Raw genomic sequence first — 15,928 nt, forward strand, 5'->3', positions numbered from 1 at the left:
TCGCGAACCAGTCAAAATTTCTGCTATATCATCCGGGTACTAACGGAGGAAAAACAATAACAAAGGCAACAGCCAGTCCCTGTAGATCAGTGCCCTTTTAATTAATCTGACACGCCGTTACATAACTGAGTAAAAGAAGCGCACATAAAATGGGTTTCGGGCCGTTATCTGATTCACGTTGACACTGATTACTGAAAGTTATCTCCAAATAACAAGAAGATATAACGCTTTTGCGTAAAAGCATAATAAATTTACGAGGACAGTTCACGGATGATGAAAATGGTATTGTTTTAGCGGTACGGAAGACAATACATGTTTATCATTACCTCCCTTTAAAAGTTGTCTGCTTTGGTCGGTGGTCGCTAGTTTGCACGCTTAGGTTACGTGTGTGGCAGGTTCGTGGATTTTGTTCAAGTTAAAATATTACGTATTGGGTTTTTTTGCCTTTCAATATTTTCGATTTTTGCAAAGCACCTGGTATTTAAGCTCAGTACCAGCCTGACAATCGAGAACTGCCGTCAGGTCGTTTCGTAAATAGTTTGTTACGTAGTCCTGGGTCAATTTGGCCTAGAATCCCCCTTCCTTCATGAGACAATATTGATAGAGTTATAAATGCATATGGCGCCATGTATTTAGTTCAAGACTCTTTTCAAGAATAATAAGTCCCGTTAGCTCGTCCCGAGAGCCGCGATGGGGTCTTGGCTGTAGAACCCCATCTCTACTCGGCTCTCGGCTACGTTAGCACCTGATAATACATTTTGACCTGGTTGGTAGCACAACCATAGAAACTGACAGTTTTAGTCCACTTGTCCTTATAATGATAACATACAACAAAATCCTTAACTAGGGCAATGTTCGACTAGTCCTTATGATACCTTTACTATTGGGCAGTTTGGCAAGGACTACAGAACTAGTGCCAACTTCCAATAGGTCACGTAATATATGACAGTGCCTATCATGCCAAATTGCCAATGTTAAGGTGGATACTTTTAGTGACATACTTTAACACTTAACATTGGCTCCAGTCATAATACATTTATCTGTCATTTTTATTTAACTATGTCTGCAAAATTGTTAAACGCAAATATATTAGAAATCTGGGTACAGAAGTGCGTAGCGTCAGAGAGTCATGAAATTACTGGAATATAAAACAAATAAGATATGAAATGACATTGAATCCCGTCCAGGATTCGAACCCACACAGCCAGAGTGAGGCACCTAATCGCCAGCACAAAGTCAGCGATCTAACCCACTCAGACACCAAGGCTTCCGCAAAAATGAAAGTCCGACAACTGGTAATCTAGATCACATACTTTGTGTACCCCTCTGACATGTGTAAACTGACACGGCTCCCATGGCCAAAAGCTATGAACACGAGTACGAGAATCTGTACTTTACTCAGAAAGTGTTATCCCAAATATAACATTTGTTACATTTGACCTCTTTCTAAATGGCATTGTGTGTTCACAATTATGTTTTTGTTATCAGATTCACCATGAGACTGAGAGTAAGTGCCCAGCTATGTACATGTTTGAGACGCAGATACACCACAGTCACAGGCACAGCCACACAGGTGCAGCAGCCACTCAACTACGTCAATGGTCAGAGAAATCAACCTCCGGGACAAGACCCAGCCAACAGATTTGATCTCATAAATCCTGCAACAGGTGAAATTTTGCAATATGCAAGGTGTACCCTTACTTTGTAGATGGTGTATAAAGTTTTTAATATACATGATATGGGGACAGGGGTTGAGATCAGTTTTTTTATTGACATTAACTGATTGTCATCCAAAATGTTGTAAAGATATGTTTCATGTTGGTAATGATATATAAGAATGTCAGAAAAATCGCAAAAGTGTGGGAATGCAATTTGGCTACTGTTTGCGGTATGGCTGGTACTCATATCTTTACTTGCTACTGTGTAGAGATTACTAGCTGAGTATGTTTTTGTATCATTAATATTATGTATTAGAATAAATATGTATGATCGGAGACTTTTTGATGCGCAAGCACACAAGTACACAATTAAGGAAGGCCTTGACGTCTCTAGAGTTAGCTGCAATATTATTTGAATCGGGGACCCCTAAATCTTGAACTTTTGGGCCTCTGGGGTTATGATATGGACTCCTTGACTTTCTAAACATTGCTATGTTCACAGGTGAAGTTCTGCGTCAGATACAGAACTCTGGAGTGGAGGAAGTAGATGGTGCTATCGGCGTTGCTCTGCGGGCGTTTCCGGCCTGGTCTCAAAAGGCGGGGTTCGACAGGGGTCAGGTCCTAAGGAAAGCAGCCCAGCTGATCAGGGTACATACACTGGGGGTGTGGGTGGGCGTTGTTCCAAGGTAGAACTAACTACCGTGGTAAGCAGTAACTAACATAGAAAAAGTCAATTCTATAAAACCTTTATGTCAACTCTCAATTAATATAGGTTGATGCTGTGGTGCAGCACATTTAGGACTAGTGGTTATGTAAAATAACTAAACATGGAAATAATACAACTAGCCCATCTAGATTGTTACTAGCCTTAGACTAACAGACTAGTGGCTGTGTCTATCACTGATGTATACTCGGAGACAGTATGTACACACATCAACTGTCTACATATTAGTTTTGTTGTTATGAAGCCCTATAAAGATATTGGACTTTGAGTTCTTAAATTTTAACAACACAATGACAATAAAAAGGTTTATTGTTGTGGTTTAGGATAGAAATAATGGGATCTCTCCAAAGATGTGACGATGCCAGTAATGCCATTAAAACCATGGTTACAGGAGAGGTGTGAAGAACTGGCCCGTACAGAGGTGCTGGACACAGGGAAGCCGATCTGGGAGGCTCGCTACGACATTCAGGGATGTGCCGACACCATCGACTACTATGGTGGCCTTGCAGCAGCAATAACAGGTATCATTATGTAATGCGAAGATTTCCACCATATTCATTAGCTGAGAAGCGGTCACGTCATTTGACAGAAATGCGTATTGACTCCAAGTCAGGTCTGATAATTTTGCAGTGTTGATTTGACATGTTTGAATTAATAATAAGGGAATGGAATTACCCAGAAGTGGTATCCCCAAACTAATCAGATGTCTCTTGTGTTATTGTAGCTCACTTGGTTTGATCTGCTGAATCTGCTTTTGTCTCATCATTATATAATAGAACAAATATGGACTGCATCCTCAGTCAATGTTTCTTTTTTATTCATAAAAACAGGTCTATAACTGTATACTTATATGCAAATCTGGGGGCTGTGGGTTGGCCTAGTGGTTAAAGCATTCGCTCATCACACGGGAGACCTGGGTTCGGTTCCCAACATGAGTACGATGTGTAAAGCCCATTTCTGGTGTCCCATGCTGTGATACTGCTGGAATATTACTAAAAGCAGCATAAAATCCAACTCACGTCATCTGGACCAGCAGTTCATTTTGCATCACTTTCATTCAACATGGGGCATGTTTGGTCTTGTGGTATATGGCGCCACAATGCACTGTGAAAAGTTACGTTCCAGTTATGATCCTCGATCTCTCAGTGCTCATGCTTGTTGGGCTTCACCGCGCCACAATCTACTGTGAAAAGTTACGTTCCAGTTATGATCCTCGATCTCTCAGTGCTCATGCTTGTTGGGCTTCACCGCGCCACAATCTGCTCTGAAAAGTTACGTTCCAGTTATGATCCTCGATCTCTCAGTGCTCATGCTTGTTGGGCTTCACCGCGCCACAATCTGCTCTGAAAAGTTACGTTCCAGTTATGATCCTCGATCTCTCAGTGCTCATGCTTGTTGGGCTTCACCGCGCCACAATCTGCTCTGAAAAGTTACGTTCCAGTTATGATCCTCGATCTCTCAGTGCTCATGCTTGTTGGGCTTCACCGCGCCACAATCTGCTCTGAAAAGTTACGTTCCAGTTTTGATCCTCGATCTCTCAGTGCTCATGCTTGTTGGGCTTCACCGCGCCACAATCTGCTCTGAAAAGTTACGTTCCAGTTATGATCCTCGATCTCTCAGTGCTCATGCTTGTTGGGCTTCACCGCGCCACAATCTGCTCTGAAAAGTTACGTTCCAGTTATGATCCTGGATCTCTCAGGGCTCATGCTTGTTGGGCTTCACCAAAGTGGAAACATACATCTACGACCTGCTTCACTTTGGGATTTCACCCTACTTGAGCTGACATGCCCTGATGTTTATGCCTGAGATGCTGTTCAGGGCCACCTCAGCCAACTCACTCATTCACTGTGACTTGACAGCTCATATATTTTAACATTACATTGTCACATTGCATTCAGTATAATCATGCAATAATGCAGTGGAATGCAAATCACCTAGACCAAGCCATCACATTAGTTACGTAATGGTGGCACATGGGCCTGTGCACTGTGCACAGGTCACAAATTTGGGGAAGTTTAACAACTCGGGACGTCCTTGGAAGGGTGACCGCTTTTCAGCAGTTTGGCTCCTGAGAGTTTCTTTGGCTTCGGCCCTGCCCCACACTGAAGCACATGTCACACCTGTGGTGTATCCTTGGGCAAGTGACTTTGTTAGAAATGTGCGTCTGTTCGCCCACAGTGAATGGGTACCCAGTACTATGAGATGGCAGTGTGGTTGTTAATCTTCTAGCGCCTACCAGGCAGCTTGGGTTGTATACTCCCCAGGGAGCTGAGAATGATTGTTTTGTTGTGCACACTTATCCAGTGACCTGGGTAATAATGGGGCTTTAAGCATGCCCCTGCATGCACAATAGTAATGGCCTTTTATTATTATACCCCCGACCAATTTATACCAATGTTCTGTCCGTCCGAAAACCTTTTCCGTGGGATTTCTCTTAAACTATTCAGTGGATTCATCTCAAACTTAGTACATATAATCTGTGTCATATGGAGGGGTACAGTAAAAAAAAAAGAAGTTTTATTAATTTTCCATTTTTTTATGAATTTTTCAAACCCTAACCCTATCCTGCTATTTAATTTGAAACTACTGACACACTAGGTGGGTCGGGGGTATTAGTGAGCCATTCTCACTTTTGCCCTTGTTATCATTATTTTAATTTTTATTAGAAATGGTAATTTCTAATTCTGATTTGGGAATTTTTACGGACAATTGATGCAGACTTGGGTCCGAATACTGGCCCCTAAACAAGGTCAAGATAATATGTCTTCAGGGAACTCCATGGATAGCATTGCATAGATAACATGTCTTCAGGGAACTCCATGATAGCATAGCATAGATAACATGTCTTCAGGGAACTCCACGATAGCATAGCATAGATAACATGTCTTCAGGGAACTCCACGATAGCATAGCAAGGGTAAAGCTGTACGTTGGCACAGTTTATGCACTTCTGTGTTTATAAGTAGTTACTGACTGATTCTTCTAGGCGACTTCACTCAGCTGGCAGGGGGGTCCTTTGCCTATACGATCCGGGAAGCCCTGGGTGTGGTTGGGGCTATAGGGGCGTGGAACTACCCCTTCCAGATGGCGGCCTGGAAGTCCTCACCTGCATTAGCATGCGGCAACACCATCGTTTTCAAGCCCTCACCCCTCACTCCGCAAACAGCCGTCATGTTAGGAGAGATATATGCAGAAGCTGGTCTGCCGGACGGATGTTACAATGTTATTCAGGTGAGACATAGGGGCACCTCGTGGAGGTTACAATGGTTTTCAGGTGAGACATAGGGGCACCTGATGGATGTTACAATGTTATTCAGGTGAGACATAGGGCCACCTGGTGAATGTTACAATGTTATTCAGGTGAGACATTGGGGCACCTGATGGATGTTACAATGTTATTCAGGTGAGACATAGGGGCACCTGATGGATGTTACGATGTTATTCAGGTGAGACATAGGGGCACCTGGTGGATGTTACAGTGTTATTCAGGTGAGACATAGGGGCACCTGGCAGATGTTACGATGTTATTCAGGTGAGACATAGGGGCACCTGGTGGATGTTACAATGTTATTCAGGTGAGACATAGGGGCACCTGATGGATGTTACAATGTTATTCAGGTGAGACATAGGGGCACCTGATGGATGTTACAATGTTATTCAGGTGAGACATAGGGGCACCTGGCAGATGTTACGATGTTATTCAGGTGAGACATAGGGGCACCTGGCGGATGCTACAATGTTATTCAGGTGAGACATAGGGGCACCTGCTGGATGTTACAATGTTATTCAGGTGAGACATAGGGGCACCTGGTGAATGTTACAATGTTATTCAGGTGAGACATAGGGGCACCTGCTGGATGTTACAATGTTATTCAGGTGAGACATAGGGGCACCTGGTGAATGTTACAATGTTATTCAGGTGAGACATAGGGGCACCTGCTGGATGTTACAATGTTATTCAGGTGAGACATAGGGGCACCTGATGGAGGTTACAATGTTATTCAGGTGAGACATAGGGGCACCTGCTGGATGTTACAATGTTATTCAGGTGAGACATAGGGGCACCTGGCGGATGCTACAATGTTATTCAGGTGAGACATAGGGGCACCTGCTGGATGTTACAATGTTATTCAGGTGAGACATAGGGGCACCTGGTGAATGTTACAATGTTATTCAGGTGAGACATAGGGGCACCTGCTGGATGTTACAATGTTATTCAGGTGAGACATAGGGGCACCTGGTGAATGTTACAATGTTATTCAGGTGAGACATAGGGGCACCTGCTGGATGTTACAATGTTATTCAGGTGAGACATAGGGGCACCTGATGGAGGTTACAATGTTATTCAGGTGAGACATAGGGGCACCTGCTGGATGTTACAATGTTATTCAGGTGAGACATAGGGGCACCTGCTGGATGTTACAATGTTATTCAGGTGAGACATAGGGGCACCTGCTGGATGTTACAATGTTATTCAGGTGAGACATAGGGGCACCTGATGGATGTTACAATGTTATTCAGGTGAGACATAGGGGCACCTGCTGGAGGTTACAATGTTATTCAGGTGAGACATAGGGACAACTGGTGAATGTTACAATGTTATTCAGGTGAGACATAGGGGCACCTGCTGGAGGTTACAATGTTATTCAGGTGAGACATAGGGACACCTGGTGAATGTTACAATGTTATTCAGATGAGACATAGGGACACCTGGTGAATGTTACAATGTTATTCAGGTGAGACATAGGGGCACCTGATGGAGGTTACAATGTTATTCAGGTGAGACATAGGGGCACCTGATGGATGTTACAATGTTATTCAGGTGAGACATAGGGGCACCTCGTGGAGGTTACAATGTTATTCAGGTGTGACATAGGGGCACCTGATGGATGTTACAATGTTATTCAGGTGAGACATAGGGGCACCTGGTGAATGTGACAATGTTATTCAGGTGAGACATAGGGGCACCTGATGGATGTTACAATGTTATTCAGGTGAAACATAGGGGCACCTGATGGATGTTACAATGTTATTCAGGTGAGACATAGGGGCACCTGGCAGATGTTACAATGTTATTCAGGTGAGACATAGGGGCACCTGCTGGAGGTTACAGTGTTATTCAGGTGAGACATAGGCATGATAGGGGCACCTGATGGATGTTACAGTGTTATTCAGGTGAGACATAGGGGCACCTGATGGAGGTTACAATGTTATTCAGGTGAGACATAGGGGCACCTGGTGGATGTTACAATGTTATTCAGGTGAGACATAGGGGCACCTGATGGAGGTTACAATGTTAATCAGGTGTGACATAGGGGCACCTGGTGAATGTTACAATGTTATTCAGGTGAGACACAGGGGCACCTGATGGATGTTACAATGTTATTCAGGTGAGACATAGGGGCACCTGATGGAGGTTACAGTGTTATTCAGGTGAGACATAGGGGCACCTGATGGAGGTTACAATGTTATTCAGGTGAGACATAGGGGCACCTGATGGAGGTTACAATGTTATTCAGGTGAGACATAGGGGCACCTGCTGGATGTTACATTATTCAGGTGAGACATAGGGGCACCTGGTGGATGGTACATTATTCTGGTGAGATATAGGGGCACATGGGGGATGTTATGTTATTCAGGTGAGGCACAGGGGCATATGGGGGATGTTACATTATTCAGGTGAGACATAGGGACACCTGGTGGATGGTACGTTATTCAGATGAGACATAGCCGCACATGGGGGATGTTATGTTATTCAGGTGAGACATAGGGGCACATGGCGGTTGTTACGTTATTCAGATTAGCTGTAGGACCACCTGCTGGATGCTAGGGGCAGATTTTGATTTAACTTACTATCTCTGATGCAGCAATCCTTCAGTGCCTCATCACCCTAGTTATGCTTCGTGGTTGCAGGGCGAGGGGGAGACGGGGCAGTTGTTGTCTCGACACCCTGGAGTGGCTAAGATGTCCTTTACAGGGAGCGTCCCCACGGGGGCCCGCATTATGGAAGCATGTGCCCAGGTCAGTATCCATGGTAACCAAGTGAATCCCTGATAGGGGGGCGGTGGTCAGCCTCACTGACTTTGTTTATGCATGTCATCGTATCCCAATCACTGGTTTGTTTGGCCAGATTGCATTATTTACAGACCGCTGTCATATAGTTGAAATGTTGCTGAGTACGGCATTAAACAACAAACAAACAATAAAATAACAGGGTGTTACCTTGACTTACAAAAGTAGGAGTCTAGAGGACCCCAAATAATGATTTTAAGGTTCCTTGCAGGCTATATGAGGGTTCTGTAAAGTAATAAAATTGTGTAGTGTACTGTACATTCAGATAATTACTTAAGAGCCTAGAATGAATTAAGGATCATATGGACAGATTCTTTTCTTTTTCTGCTTCCATTCTCTACATTTTGCATCGCGTAAACCCGATGACATTTGACATTTATTAGCCATAAGTATTATTCACATTCACATACACAGAAAATAGAAGTTTGTGCATGATTATTTGTTTTAAAATATTTGTTCGTTGAGAGTAGCAAGAAACCAGATTCCTTTGTTGCAATGATAATGAATGTTTTGCCAGGACATCAAGCATGTCACTCTGGAGCTGGGAGGCAAGTCACCACTCATCATATTCTCTGATGCGGACATGGACAACGCTGTGAAAGGGGCAATGTTAGCCAACTTCAGCAACCAAGGACAGGTACAGTGATGCCGGAGTTGGTCGTTATTTACAGCTTTTGGTACAAACAGGCCAGCAGACCAGAATGTAGTGATTCCTTCATTATCATCTCACTTCCTGCCTCACATACTTTATTGGGGGCGGTCGGGTAGCCTAGTGGTTAAAGCGTTCGCTCGTCACGTCGAATACCTGGGTTTGATTCCCGACATGGGTACAATGTGTGAAGCCCATTTCTGGTGTCCTCCGCCGTGATATTGCTGGAATATTGCTAAAAGCGGCGTAAATCTATAATCACTCACTCACTCACATACTTTATTGTCCCCAAAGGTACCTACAGATGTACTACAGATGTACTACAGATGTACTACACACTGCAGTTGTTGCCCTCTTTCTTTACTTGATGAAATACACCATATGCCTGGTCCTATCAAACACTAGATCTCAAAGTTTGATTTTTTTCCTAAGGAGCTATTGGCTTCTAACAATTGTTTTCAGGAAGCCCATGTGAAATTCAAGAAGCCAGGAGAAAAATTAAGGAGCCAAACTTCAAGACCATAGTCAGTAATGCATAATCTGCCTAACTGCAGCAATACCGATTCCTGCCTTTGGTGTTACAAGCTTTTGTTTTTAATTACGTTGTTGTTAATACTTGACAAGGTTATCAATTAATGTTTACCCCATAATTCACTCATTGATTTTTAGATTTTTTACAATGAAATTTTAGTTCATTCCATCAGTATTTATTAATGTGTTGTATTTCTGTCTCTAATATTATGCAGTTAGGGATATCAGGTTGCCAGCGTTTTTCCAAGAAGCCAAGTGGTGACCTCTTTAATAATATCACCAAGTGGAAATTTCAATCGTCAAGGCAACCAAATTAGTTGCAACTTGGGTTTCACACATTGTACCAGTGCAACGAATCGAACCCAACTTTTTGGCGCGACGAGCAAATGCTTGAACCACAAGGCTACCCCACCATTCCCACAATGTAAGGCTAAGGCTAAGGCTAAATAATGACATTCTCTTTCCAGGGAGACCTGTGAAGATTCCGGGGTAGAATAGGTCCTCAGTAACCCATGCTTGGCGTAAATGGTGACTATGCTTGTCGTAAGTGGGATTGGGTTTAGGGGGTCAGGCTCGCTGACTTGGTTGATGCATGTCATCGTATCCCATTTGCGTGGATCAATCAAGATGTTGGTCATGAGCATGATATCAGTCATGGGATTGTCTGGTTCAGACTCAATTATGTACATAGTGCAGCGTTCAACAAACAAATCTAACCCTGAATCCCATGGGAGTCTGTCTCTGTGTGTTAGGCAGTCTTACTATCACACACTGAGGCTTTGGCTTCTATCACCCAGGTGTGCTCGAACGGAACACGAGTGTTTGTCCAGAAGGATGTTGTGAAAGAGTTCCTGAAGAAGCTCGTAGAGCGCACGCAAAAGATGAAGATTGGGGATCCGAATGTTGAAGACACGACTGTCGGGGCTACAATCAGCAGCAGCCAGGCAGACAAGGTGCTAGCATATGTTCAAGGGGCTAAGAAAGAGGTAACTTTTTGTTGTGCTATTTCTTGGAAATATGTTCTACCTAAAATCTGGAGAGAAAAAAATTATATTACCTTTTCTTCAAATTTGAGGCTTGATGCCTGTAAATTTCATTAGAAACTGTGAGGTTTCAGAGCTGAAACATATGCAGTTGTCACATCAGAACCTCTATATTAATATTTTCTTTTGTGGTCATCAACAAAATCACGGTCCAATATAGATTTGATACTGCTTGCAAACCAACCAGATGGCAGGATTCTAAAAGGTCTTGGTAGAAATTACCACTTCTCACAATACCCCAAGATGGGGCATGTGCATTATGCTTTGGTACACGCGTAGTCCTGACTTTCAGCTATTGGAGCCACAGGGTAGAAAGTGTGAACATGTAATAATATAAAAGTGACCATCAAATTTCAAATGCTGAAAAAGTCTGAAAGATCGTCTTCAATGTGAATGTTGAGAGTTTGCCTGTTTGTGTGTTCAGGGTGCTACTGTGGTGTATGGTGGGGAGAGGGTGTCTCAAGCTGACCCCCGCCTCGCACACGGGCATTATCTCTCTCCCTGCATACTGGCGGACTGCCACGACCACATGACCGTTGTACGAGAGGAAGTCTTTGGTAGTGTCATGTCGGTGTTGACCTTTGACACAGAAGAGGAAGTGCTGAGGCGTGCCAATGAGACAGAGTTTGGCCTTGCCGGAGGCGTCTTTACCAGGTGAGGAGAGATCAGTTTCGCGATGTCTTTTTTCTAGGTGTCCTGCTGTCCTAAAGCCTCACACACTCACTCCATGATGTGACATAGAAATAATGATATGACAGGAATCTGCTTCCTATCATTATTTAGAGAGTATTGAAATTCCACTTAACTCTTGGGATGATCGGGGCGGTCGGGTAGCCTCGTGGTTAAAGCGTTCGCTCGTCACGCCAAAGACCCGGGTTCGATTCCCGACATGGGTACAATGTGTGAAGCCCATTTCTGGTGTCCCCCGCCGTGATATTGCGGCGTAAAACGTCACTCACTCACTCACTCTTGGGATGATCACTTTCAGAGATCTGAGCCGGGCACACCGTGTCGCAGCGGGGATGGAGGCGGGGTCACTCTATGTCAACAACTACAACATCTACCCTGTCGGGGTTCCCTTCGGGGGCTACAAGAAATCAGGAATCGGACGTGAAAATGGCAGGGACACCCTGGACTACTACAGTCAGATCAAGTCGGTGTATGTGGAGATGAATGATGTGGATTGTCCATACTGAGTATGTGGCTGGTTGGTCTTGAGGTCTAGCTGGTTGGTCTTGAGGTCAAGCGGGTTGGTCTTGAGGTCTAGCTAGTTGGTCTTGAGGTCTAGCTGGTTGGTCTTGAGGTATAGCTGGTTGATCTTGAGGTATAGCTGGTTGGTCTTGAGGTATAGCTGGTTGATCTTGAGGTATAGCTGGTTGGTCTTGAGGTCTAGCCGGTTGGTCTTGAGGTCTACTTGGTTGTCTTGAGGTCGAGCCGGTTGGTCTTGAGGTCTACTTGGTTGTCTTGAGGTCAAGCTGGTTGGTCTTGAGGTCTAGCTGGTTGGTCTTGAGGTCTAGCCGGTTGGTCTTGAGGTCTACTTGGTTGTCTTGAGGTCGAGCGGGTAGGTCTTGAAGTATGGCCAGTTGGTCTTGAGGTCTAGCTGATTGGTCTTGAGGTATAGCTGGTTGGTCTTGAGGTATAGCTGGTTGGTCTTGAGGTATAGCGGGTTGGTCTTGAGGTCTAGCTGGTTGGTCTTGAGATCTAGCCTGTTGGTCTTGAGGTCTAGCCTGTTGGTCTTGAGGTCTAGCCTGTTGGTCTTGAGTCCTTGTGCCTTTCCTTATGGATTTGTATTATCAGTTTTACAGGATCTGGATTATTAAATCTTAAGTGTTTTATATCACATGAGATTCACCTTGGTAGGATTGCAAATTCTTTTTTTATCCAAGAGACATCTTCAATAAATGCCAATATGGTATAAGCACTAATTCTGCATACATTGTTTTCTACAGTTTTCTGATCTCATCACATAATATATCTATGAAGGACTTTGTGTTCCCATTAGTGTGGAGCATCGTACATAAAGGTTGCGAATGGATGCAAATAATATGCACTGCAAAAAACGTCTTATGCAGATATTTTGTAATTCTGATGCATGTAGTGGTTATATCATATGATACGTATGACAGGTGGTGACATTCTTATGACACCAATGGCAGGTTACTGTGATCTACTTTTAGTGACAAGAATGTGCCATTTGTTTTGGTTACTTTGAATTCCACACAGTTGTTTCATTGAATTCCACAAAGGGACATCATATTTGATTATATTCTAGATAGCCCTTCCGAATGATCTTGAAACGCTGGTCAGTGATTCAAAGGTCAAATTTACTCTCAAGGTCATATACAGTAAACTGCGGTTATAACGAACTGAAAGGGACAACTTATTTTAGTTTGTTATAACCATAGTTCATTATTAGCATAGTGATATAGACAGGATATATATACAGCAAATACCCAGGACCAAAAAACAATAGGTTATAATTGTCAGTTCACTATAAGCGTGTTCGTTATAAACGTAGTTTACTGTATTAAAACATGTACTGGTATTATGTGTGTGATAACTCAAGAGGTGTTCACCTTAATAGGATGAACTTTGGTACATATCATCCTAAGGATGGCGCATTGAATTGGTATCTTTGTGTGACCTTCGTGGAGGGTCAAGGTGGCTGGAAGGATCATCAGGAAGTTCTGCTTCTTTGTGAACTGAACCAACCCTAAGTGTTTGTACGACATGTAAGAGCAAATTGAAATTGAGAGTCAAGGTAATTGAATCAAAAGTGCACAGGTCTTATAAAATTGTCTTATAAAATTGTCTTGCATTAGACATGACACTAAATGATGTCCTAGTGCCGGAAGTGGATAGGATTTTTTTTATTAATGTTGTTACAGGCATAGGACTTTGTATTGCAGTTGTTTTGCATCTGTAATAGGGTTTTACTACCCGGGTACCCCAACCGCCATTGCCCGACCATACCAGGGTACCCCATCCAGTATTGCTCGACCCTACCTGGGTACCCGACCCGCTATTGCTCGACCCTACCCGGGTACCCCACCCACTATTGCTCGACCCTACCCGGGTACCCAACCCGCTATTGCTTGACCCTACCCTGGTACCCCACCCGCTTTTGCTCGACCCTACCCGGTACCCCACCTGCTTTTACTCGACCCTACCCGGGTACCCACTGTAAGTCTCAAGAGTACATAATGTCTGCTTGGGAATTGATTTTGCAAAAAGTATTCAGACACACGTAATAACCGATCTGGTCATGCATCCACTGAAGTTGACTGAAGCTTCATCTTTATTCAAACATATAAAAGTCAGAAGGTATGTGTGCATAGTCAGTTAGAGTCACATTAGTGACTTGTAGTGTAACTATGGAGTTATAGTGAATTTTTGTCATTAAATACTATAACACGGGACTAACAACGGGTCCGGGCAGTCCTGTGGGTACCTGGGTCCTACTTCGTACCAAGTACTACCCACCCGATCTGAGTACCTGAATTACCTGTCCCAGCCCTAGTTCGTAATCATGTTTTCCCAAACAGAAAGTGATGTTTAGGCTAAAAAAAATTAAAGGAATTGGTTCTCAGTCAATGGTTTTCGAAAATATAGTGGCGGTGTTTTGTTATTTTTTGGGGGGGTATGTTCAAACTGGTATGTAACCAAATAAACAGTTGTGTACAATCAACCAGGGAAAGGGCCTCCCTGCATAAATGTATTCCTTGATGAATAAAATACTGAAATACTGTATTTGACTACCATTGGAATATTTAAGGATTTTTAAAAAAAAAATTCAAATGGAAGTAAAAATGAAATGTGTGGCAAACTTCATGATGATGCGGGCAGTGCCTGAGAACCAAGACTATTATTTTTTTAGGCCTTACACATGTTATTAAGGTAGCTAGAGGCACAGCTTCAAGGCAGTCAGGAGAAGGTGGGGATGTGGCTGCTTCTATTCTGTTATGTTGTGCCAACAGCTTTCCAGTTGTTTATGAATTATTATTCAATTAAATAGAACCCCTCGAATATGAGGTATCATGGTTGAGAACATGTGTTATTTGTGTGCTGGCAAATGTATGTATGGTGAGTTGGATATGTTTAGAGACTGAAGAATATGTATGAATGACAATATATTCAGACATTGTTGGAGATGCACTGGATGAGGATTACCATGATTTACATTTTATACCAATTATTTTTTTTTTTTATGTTCAGTTTTTGATTAGTTTAGTTCTGTCACAATTACACGGACATTATTAACTTGTACACAGAACATTGGGAGTTCAGATTCCAGAAAGGGTAAAGGGGACAGTTGGTAAAGATTGGCACCCTCTTTTTTGAGGGTTTGCCAAATTATCATTTGTTCATACTTCAGAGGACCAGTGTCTCCTCATGTGAGAGACAGTATTTTCACACACACACCTTGGTTAAGAGGGATGGGATAATTTAAATAATTTGTAGAGGGAATTCTCAAAATGTTTCAAGGGTTGCATGCAGCCGGCTGCTCTACACCTGCAGCTAAGAAGTGCATACCGTTTTATCATGCCGAAAATGTTGAGCACATACTTTATATATCTTTATGAATGAATGTACATCTCTACACTGTAATAAAGTTGTTTTCAACATTACTTTTAGTGATCAAATTATCTATATTTTACATTACATCAGATGAGGAGAAATTGGTTTAATGTCTCGTTCAAGATGATTGCATATATATACGACTTTCGTGTGTGTGTGTCTGTTTCTGTGTGTCTGTGTGCTTGTACTAGTCCTGACCTGGGCCGGTCTTCTAGTGCTAGCTCACTAAGATACCATGCCACAGGTTCAAATGGATACCCCACTCAGACTCAGTATACAGACTCCAGGCCGACCCGTCCTTGTTTTAGCTGAGCTCCAGTCAGGGTAGCAAGGTCTCTTAACATCTTTTCGTATGATGCGGTCAAGGATCGAACCCCCATCTCCGGGCAGATGCTCTTTCCACTAGACACCGGCAGCGGTCACATTACATCAGCAATATTTTAGCATCATTTATACTTTGACAACTGAGGAAAACCAAGATAGGGTGCACATTAAGTACCGTATTCGACGTAATAAGCGCCCCGCTCTAATAAGCGCCCACGGCGATATTTACTAATATACTGGCTAGTGAACAATATCAGTTAGCACCCCTTCCGATTGATCAATGTACACAACACTTATTTATTCGCGTATAATACGTACTCGTGTGTTATATGCATCCTTAATTATGGGCA

At 43.1% G+C, this 15,928-nt stretch overlaps 1 protein-coding gene across 2 annotated transcripts; it reads left to right on the forward strand.

Moving 5' to 3' along the window:
* Positions 1-333: 333 nt before the first annotated feature.
* LOC124146729 (4-trimethylaminobutyraldehyde dehydrogenase-like) lies at positions 334-15,304 on the forward strand. 2 transcript variants are annotated; one of them, XR_007219576.1, is made up of 11 exons: positions 334-395; positions 1,489-1,667; positions 2,161-2,306; positions 2,774-2,903; positions 5,368-5,612; positions 8,295-8,402; positions 8,971-9,090; positions 10,431-10,619; positions 11,101-11,330; positions 11,665-11,971; positions 12,167-15,304. XR_007219576.1 is itself a non-coding variant. In XM_048390646.1 (10 exons), the coding sequence occupies exons 2-10, from the start codon at positions 1,496-1,498 to the stop codon at positions 11,870-11,872; spliced, it is 1,548 nt and encodes a 515-aa protein (XP_048246603.1). In that variant the 5' UTR covers positions 334-395; positions 1,489-1,495; the 3' UTR covers positions 11,873-15,304. The 2 variants fall into 2 exon arrangements, 1 of the variants encoding a protein (XP_048246603.1); XM_048390646.1 differs by having other exon boundaries at positions 11,665-15,304.
* The last annotated feature ends 624 nt before the right edge of the window (positions 15,305-15,928 follow it).

This window comes from Haliotis rufescens, unplaced genomic scaffold (genome assembly GCF_023055435.1).
Source record: "Haliotis rufescens isolate VD_foot unplaced genomic scaffold, xgHalRufe1.0.p SCAF_10, whole genome shotgun sequence".
NCBI classification, from domain to species: Eukaryota; Metazoa; Mollusca; class Gastropoda; order Lepetellida; family Haliotidae; genus Haliotis; species Haliotis rufescens.